The following is an 8,540-nucleotide window of genomic DNA, read 5'->3' as shown; positions in this document are numbered from 1 at the left end:
CTCTCCTCTCCTCCTCTCCTCTCCTTGTCTCCTCTCCTCTCTCTTCACCTCTCCTCTCCTCTCCTCCTCTCTTCTCCTCCTCTCCTCTCCTCCTCTCCACTCTCCTCCTCTCTCCTCTCCTCCTCTCCTCTCCTTGTCTCCTCTCCTCTCCTCCTCTCCTCTCCTCTCTTCTCCTTCTCTCCTCTCCTTGTCTCCTCTCTTCTCTTCTCTCCTCTCTCCTCTCCTCTCCTCCCCTCCCCTCCTCTCCTCTCTTTTCCTCCTCTCCTCTCCTCTCCTCTCTCTCCTCTCCTCTCCTCTCCTCTCCTCTCCTCTCCTCTCTCCTCTCCTTGTCTCTCCTCTCCTCTCCTCCTCTCCTCTCCTTGTCTCTCCTCTCCTCTCCTCTCCTCTCCTCCTCTCCTCCTCTCCGCTCCTCTCCTCTCCTCTCCTCTCCTCACCTCTCTTCTCCTCTCCTCTCCTCTCCTCCTCTCCTCTCCTCTCCTCTCCTCTACTGTTTCACCCATCACCTCCAGCAGTGTGTTAGATACACGTCTGTAAACACACACCTGCTTGCATAACCCTGCTAGATGCTCAGTAAGTCAGCAGGTTTCCTCCCATCTGGTGAACATTGGACAGGGATCAGTCACTCCTCCACACACACACACACACACACACACACACACACACACACACACACACACACACACCTGTAAGACGTCTGGTCCAAAGAACTCTATCAGTGGAGGCATCCTGGATTCCTGTTTCATCCCGGTAGCTGCTGCCAGGATCTTCCTCAGCACTCCCACCATCCAGTTAAAACCTGCAGGAACACACACACACACACACACACACACACACACACACACACACACAGGCATTTACATCTTTAAGCAATTTAACCAATTAATTTGTCATATTTTCCTTCAATAAAATAAATATGTCATTCCCCATCATTATTTTTGATATCATATTGATCATATTCCACCCAGTGTAATTAGGAACTTGTTTTGTTGTCAAAGCCCTCTGAAACACAGATATACAGATGTCACCAGAGGGGTCAGAGGTCAGGTCTCACATCGCGTGAGAACCAGCAGTCTAGTCCGGTTCTGGTTCACACTGCTCTGACTGACTTGCCTGATATCAGACAGGACTGTCAACTCGTTCCACTCCATTTCCATCTTCAGTCTGACATTGCCTCCACTCTAACCCATTTCCGTGGGGGGGGGGGGGATTCGATTTTCCCTAACCGATCACTAGAGACCGACCTATCCGCCTGAATCTAACGTCATTTTAAGTCGACACTGATGCGTAACCATGACGACACCAGAGACGGTTCAGAAAGTATAGAGCAGCCACTGATTCTCTCTACTGCCTGACCAACGCTTGACCCCACCCCCTGATTTCTGCAACAGTCCATTTCTGAAATGCCAAAAAAAAAAAAAAAATGGATCCGGATTGAAAAGGCAACTCCGGACAAATTGTACTTCCAGAGGCCGGCAGCGCAACAAACAGCATCCAGTGAAATGAAACAAGATTACGAGGCAATAAACAGCAGCAGACCATAAATATGAGCATGTGAAGGTAAAGGTCGGGCCGTTCCTCCATCTGTCTTCTGTGCGACTAAGGTTTCAGAGAGCCAGCGTCTCTGGCAGTCTGGTATGTAATGCTGATTTAACCGCAGCCTGCAAGATTAAAAGTAAAAGTTGAGGGGTTAAAAAGGCCCATAGAGAGCAGACACACACACACTACCAGTCAAAAGTTTGGACACACACATTTTTATTTATTTATACTATTTTCCACATTTTAGAATAACAGTAAAGACATCAAAACTATGAAATAACACTTAAAGTGAATTATGCAGCGGCCAAAAAAGTGTTAAACAAATCCAAACTATCTTATATTTTAGATTCTTTAAAGTAGCCGCCCTTTGTCTTGATGGAAAGGCAAAGGCTTTGGAAAGAAATTCATACATAGGATCAACTTCACTATTTATATTTGTCTAAGAAACTCATTTCAAGCATTAAGCAGAAGCCTTTAGATCAAAATGGCTTTAAAGAGAATGAAGAACACAGAACATTCAGTGAGGTGGGTCCAGACTGTGGACTGGTAGTGTAGATAAACTGTACTCTATCCCCTCTCTCCCCATACGGGCCCCTGTCCAAATGGGCCCCTGTGCATGGAGCAGCAGAATAGGGGGTGTGTGTGTGTGTGTGTGTGTGGGGGGGGCAGCAGACAGTGTGTGTGTGTGTGTGTGTGTGTGTGCGTGTGTGTGTAATCTAACATTCCTCCAAAGGCGATCAAGTTGCCTATCTCCATGTCCCGTGCCCCGGCTCCTCCACCAGCGAGCCGGGGCAAAGCCTCCAAAAGTAAACACATCCCCGAAAGAAAACATGTCACATCCCCAAACTCACACCGGCTGCGGGCTTTTCTCTCAGTCCGAAACCACGGAGGAGGTTAACGGTGCTTTGTGTAGCAGCAATAAATCATTACCACAATAATTTTGAAACATTAGTATAAGTACCTTAATCAAACAGCCAGTAAAGCGGTCTGTGATGCTTTATACCAAAAGGAAACCAAAGAGACAAGAGAGGAAAAGATGTAACGTTGAGTCCAGCTTTCTCTGGATGGAGCGCTGCTGCACTGTAGGAGACATTTACTGTATGGATTTCACTCTTAAATTTCAATTCACCCTTTCCCATGTGGAGAAGATTTCCCACCAGTGAGCAAACCGACAGCAGAATTTAATTTGGACAAACAGGGAGAATCTACAGCGTCTCAGTGGAGATGGGACGCTCTGCTCTGCTGCACACTTTACTTGTACTGTACTTAAGTACAATTTTTAGATACTTGTACTTTACTTGAGTATTTCCATTTGATGCTACTTTATACTTCCACTCCACTACATTCAGAGGGAAATATTGTACTTTCTACTCCACTACATTTATTTGACATCTTTAGTTACTTTTCAGATGGAGATTTGACACAATGGAAAATATAACAAGCTTTTAAAATACAGCACATTGTTAAAGATGAAACCAGTGGTTTCCAACCTTTTTGGCTTTTGACGTCTTACAAAAAGCAGTGTGTAGTCGGGTCACATTTCAGATGTCTATGAGTTGTTAACAGCTCCACCAAATAGTGATTTTTCCCTCTAAACCTCACATGGTTTCATTTCAATAAATGTTCAAATGATCCAATATTTCAGCAAAAATCAAAGATTAGAGAAAAGTCCAAAAACTGAAAACAGATTTGTGTATCAGAACTTTGTTTTTTCTTCCTTCCTCTCCCATTAATCATCTCACGACCCCTCAAATTTATCCGGTGACCCTTTGGAGGGGCCCAACCCCTAGGTTGGGAACCACTGGACTAAACTAGCTAACTGTATATAAAGTAGTTCAAACTAGCTCCACCTCCAGCAGCTACAACAGTAACATGCTGCTTACACACTGATGCTTCAGTATTAATAATCTAATGAAGTCATATATAATAAAATATCAGTCAGAGGGACCAAACCACTACTTTTACTTTAATACTTTAACTACATTTTGCTGCTAATACTTATGTACTTTTACTTAAGTAGGATTTTTCATGCAGGACTTTTACTTGTAATGGAGTATTTTTACATTGCTGTATTGGTACTTTTACTTAAGTAAATGATTAGAGTACTTCTTCCACCACTGGTTTCACTTCCTTATTTGCTGCATCTCTACAGAGTATGTAACCCGAACCCTTACTTTAGCCTAACCCCATCCCTAAGATTAACCCTAACCCAGACCAGGGGCAGACTTAATGATTTGGGGGCCCTAGGCAAAGGCAAGCATGGGGCCCCCTGAATTCCAACTCTCTCACTTTTTAATCCATCCTTTCTATACATAAACTTTGAGTAACAGTGCTTATTTTTTTGTACTTTTAACAAAATCTCACTAGAAGTTGTAAAGCCCACTATGGCCTGACTCAGTAGTGGGGGGGGGGGGGACTATGACTCGAGATTAAAATAATTTATTGTAACAAAAAGAGGTTTTTCAAGAAGTAAATTGATTTAAAATAAGTTGACATTAGTTCTATTCTTGTCTTTTCTTGTCTTTTCAGTGACACATTATAGTTGCTTGATAGTAAGATGAGTATCAGCATTGGACTAACCAGATGAAGTGTGACCTAAAAATCTTGCCTGCCCGTTTTTATTTGCACGTTACTTGTTGTCTTTCTACTGTTTTATAACCTGCATTGTTTTATGTATTTTTTACTGCTGTGTACCTTTTTCTGTTACTCTTTGTGCTACTGTATAACCTACTTGTTTTTGTACTTTATCTTATTACCTCCGCCAAGGAGGTTATGTTTTTGGTGCCGTTTGTTTGTTTGTTTGTCAGCAGGATTACGGAAAAACTACTGGCCCGATTTTCATGAAAATTGGTGGAAGGGTGTAGCATGGGCCAAGGAAGAACCCATTACATTTTGGGGCGGATCCGGATCCGAGTCACGAACAAGCAATAATAGCACGAACCTTGGCGGAGGTCTGCGCTCTCCGAGTGCCTTGCTAGTCTATTGTTTTTTTTGCTGGTTGTGAAGCTTTGTAAACTTGTTCTAAGAAAAGTGCAATATAAATAAAATTATGATTATTATTATTACTACAGCCTAGCTCACTTTTTTTTCACCTATTTGCAATTATTGATAAATGTTCCACTTGTTCAAACTGAAAGGTTTAATAAACATAAAGATAGAGATTCACTTAAACACAAATCAGCAGCATGACAAGTTTTTTTTAGTCAGAATCTGCTTTGTTGGTGTTCATTTATGTGCTAGAAGTTAAAAATAGTAAAAAAAATAAAAGCCAAGTCGGTCTCTCTTTTATGTGCAGAAGTTAGAAACTCTTCATGGCTGTGGATCCTCTGCAGTCTGTCCTCACTCCTGAGTCGCCTCTGTTTTTAGCTGCAGTGCTGCGCCACACACACACACACACACACACACACACACACACACACAGATGTTTGTGGGGAGCGCCGGTCAAAGTGTGCAACAGCAAGCCAAGTCCAGTGAGAGTAAGGAGAAAAAGAAAGAAAGACTCCTGGTGGACATGCACAGACTTCATCAGGGAAATAAAAATGTATACCTGGGTGAAAGTAGAAATCCCCTTGGCAGAGAATGAGAAATGTATTTTACAGTAATACCCTATTTTTCTTGGAATTACATGTGTGGAAGCGCAGGATGGATAAATATATAATTTAAGAAGGTCATTCAGACAAGGATTTACAAGTTTGTTATTAATTCTTGAGGAATTGTGATTGATTTATAATTTTTGTGTTTGGCTTAATGTCTGTTGAAAGGATGACAATATTGTTTCTTTTCCGTATGTACTTGATTATTAATTCAATGAGATGAGCTGTTTTGTTTGTTGTGTTTATGTGGTTATAGTGTGTATAGGTGTGTGTATGACTATGTGTGGTGGACCCCAGGAAGAATAGCCAATGCTTATGCTGGTGCTAATGGGGATCCTAATAAAGAAAGAAAGAAAGAAAGAAAGAAAGAAAGAAAGAAAGAAAGAAAGAAAGAAAGAAAGAAAGGGTAACCATATAACAGTAGAGTCCAAAAAATAAAAACAAAATCCACCGGACTGTAAAATCGAAGAGCTGAAGACGTTTCGCTACTTGTCTGAGAGGCTTCGTCAGTTCTATAACAACTCTTCAATTTTACGTCAACTCCTCAAATTTAAAGTGGATACAGACAACTTTTCAACTTTCCCCCCGTTGTCCCCCTCTAGTGTTTCCAAGTGGTATTGTTGTTGTTTGCACCGCTGTCTCAAAGACAACCGGATCTCTTTCTGTTAGAGTCTAGCTCTGTGCAACAGAACAAACCATCTGTCTGCTTATCAACTCCTTCATCATAACACAATATAGTAACTTTCACCACTGCTCATTTTAGAAAGGCCAATGCAAGAAAACATGTTCTTTGTTTAGATTATCAAACGGACAATGGATCCTTTGTTTGTTTCTGGCTGCTAGCATTAGCATTGGCTAGCGTATCTAGCGTTAGCAACATGGCTAACGTTGCTAATGCTAGCTACGCTAGCAGCCAGAACCAAACATAGTTAGATGTTTGTTTCTTTTGTTCCAGAAACAAACATAGATGTTTGTTTCTGGCTGGTCCTGGCTTCCTTGTAGCTCCTGGTTCATTTTCTGGCTGCGCTACTGCTACCAATAGCTACCGGGGAAAACTATCCTATTTCTCTGTTGGTTGCGCAATGGATGAAGCACTTCCTTTGCGCCGTAAGTCGAGCCTTCATTCTCCCGGGAGATCGAACCCGGTGGCAGACAGAATTGCATAGTGAAAGCGAGGCTTATAGGGAACCAATCTAAACGCCGATGGTGTCATTGTTCTATAGCCGTTACACTGTGCAATCAAAGTTAAAGCAAAAAAAGTTGTCTATAGGGTCTTTAAGTCCAGTGGATTTTGTTTTTTATTTTCATCTCACTACCTGGATGGCCTGAAATCCAATACATAACAGTAAAGGTTTCTTAATTTTGGCACATACAAAAGAGTCCTTGGTTTCTTTTCTTTCTATTTACTTTCTATATTAAACTGGGTCTTACACAGTGGCTATCTCTGTTCCTTTACGAGCATGCTGTTAAGTTTTTATGGAGTAATGTAGTGCACTTTGATCCTGTTGTGAGGTCTACAGTAGGTAGACATTAGGGAAGTCCTTGTAAAAGTCTTCCTTCATTTATCACAACTAAACCAACTAACAGTGTTGGAAGAAGTACTGAGATCTTTTACTTAAGTAAAAGTAGCAATACAACAATGTAAAGATACTCCATTACAAGTAAGGCAGCAAAATGTACTTAGAGTATCAAAGTAAACATACTCATTATGCAAACTGCCCCCATTAGAGAGTTATATTTTTCATAAATTATTGGAATATTAGTACTGATTTATTGACATACATGTACATGTAAGCAGCATTTTAAAGTTGTCAACGTGAAGCTAATCTTAACAATTTAGCTATACTTTTGGGTAGTCTAATCTATAACAATGCTATTTTATACTTATTTTATGAAGATGATCAAATGTTTTAAATATAAAATATTGAACTGAAAAGTAACTAGTAACTATAGCTGTGAAATAAATGTAATGGAGTAAAAAGTAAAATTTTTCCCTCTAAAATGTGGAGTATAAGTACAAAGTAGCATAAAACAGAAATACTCAAGTAAAGTACAAGTACTTCAAAAGTGTACTTAAGTACAGTACTTGAGTAAATGTACTTAGTTACTTTCCACCACTGCCAACTAAAACACATTATTGTGAGGCAGAGAAAATGTAATAACGGAAAATAATGACCAACCTGTTCATCTACCAGCCTCAGTGACTCAGCCACTTTAACTATTTTACCATTTTTATTTTTCCATTTTCTAAGGATACTTCACCCGTTTGCAGGGTGAGTAAACTCCCTCACCAGTCATAGCCGAAATTTACCGGCATTAGTCATTATCGGAATTTCCCGTCTTGTGTACAGCTATTAAAAAAATAATATTACGATAGAATAGATTACTTAGTTGTCATTCTGTTCACTGTGGTTTACACTGGGGTTTATCTGATTCATTCATTAAAATAACTCAGTTTTAATGCTTAATGAGATATTATTATTGGAACTCACTGCAGTTTACTGTGTTTGCTATTTTCATTTAATTTCCACCTTTCACATTTTCACATTTTGGGTTTAGCTTTATGCTCTCTGACTCCCAGTGAGGTCAACAGTAAAATAAGCCTCAATTCCCCACATCACCAAGCAACCAATAGTACAGAGACGAAAGGTCAGAGGTCACAGCAACCAGACAATAGATGGAACAAAATATCTCCTGTGACTCTAGCAGGATCATGATGACAGAGAAGTCTTGTAGGTTAAAAAAAAACACCAAGACCCAATAAATCATTTCTGACACTATTTTCCCTTTACAGCCTCCCCACACGGTACTTTTTTTTTTATGAATAAAGTCTTTGGTTTCATCATCGTTACTCACCGCATTTCGGATAAGCCACCAGCATGATGTCATCCTCCCTCGCCTCAACGCCCTCCAGAGCCTTTAAGTGATCCTCGGGACACATGATGCTCGGGTACAGCACGCCGTTGTACCTGTACAGCTTCTCCTCGTCCTTAAGTTCCCTCGCCATCTGCATCTTGGACTGCATCTTGGCGAGAAAAGCGTTGCTGCTCGTGTCGCCGTTCATCCTGTTGTTCTGTAGAACCTGAACAGATAAAGAAACCCCTGGCTTCTTTTTCTTCCTCTTCTTCTTCTACTTCTGGGGTTTTTGCTCCGTACAGCAGCTCCAATAGTAAAAAAAAACAAAAACAAAACAGTAAAGCAGGACAAGAATCCAAGAGTACTGCAGTAAAACAGTCCAAGAGTACAACCACAGTAAAAAAAAAATTGGAAGCTGCTATCTGTGCAGCTGAACCTCCATATGCTGTTGCCCTGTGAGCGAGCGAGCAGCACTGAAGAGAGAGAGAGAGAGAGAGAGGGAGGGAGAGAGAGAGCGGGACAGAGAGGGTGTGTGTGTGTGTGTGGGGGGGGTGT

The 8,540-nt window shown here is 41.0% G+C and overlaps 1 protein-coding gene across 1 annotated transcript; it reads right to left on the bottom strand.

Moving 5' to 3' along the window:
* Positions 1 to 683: 683 nt before the first annotated feature.
* On the bottom strand, positions 684 to 8,426 carry LOC139667658 (sulfotransferase 6B1-like; the record flags this gene model as incomplete). The annotated part of the gene is made up of 2 exons (XM_071547142.1): positions 7,986 to 8,426; positions 684 to 796 (listed from the first exon to the last, which is right to left on the bottom strand). Coding segments are annotated over exons 1-2 (321 nt in total), but the record flags the coding sequence as incomplete, so codon positions are not given.
* Positions 8,427 to 8,540: the final 114 nt, after the last annotated feature.

The sequence above is a fragment of the Centroberyx affinis genome, unplaced genomic scaffold, assembly GCF_046629955.1.
Source record: "Centroberyx affinis isolate AG114_WGS23_722 - 3 ecotype Tasmania unplaced genomic scaffold, CSIRO-AGI_Caff_v1 ptg005689l_1, whole genome shotgun sequence".
Lineage (NCBI taxonomy): Eukaryota > Metazoa > Chordata > Actinopteri > Beryciformes > Berycidae > Centroberyx > Centroberyx affinis.
Note: the sequence above shows the minus strand (reverse complement) of the source record. Positions and strands in the feature narration are given on the sequence as shown.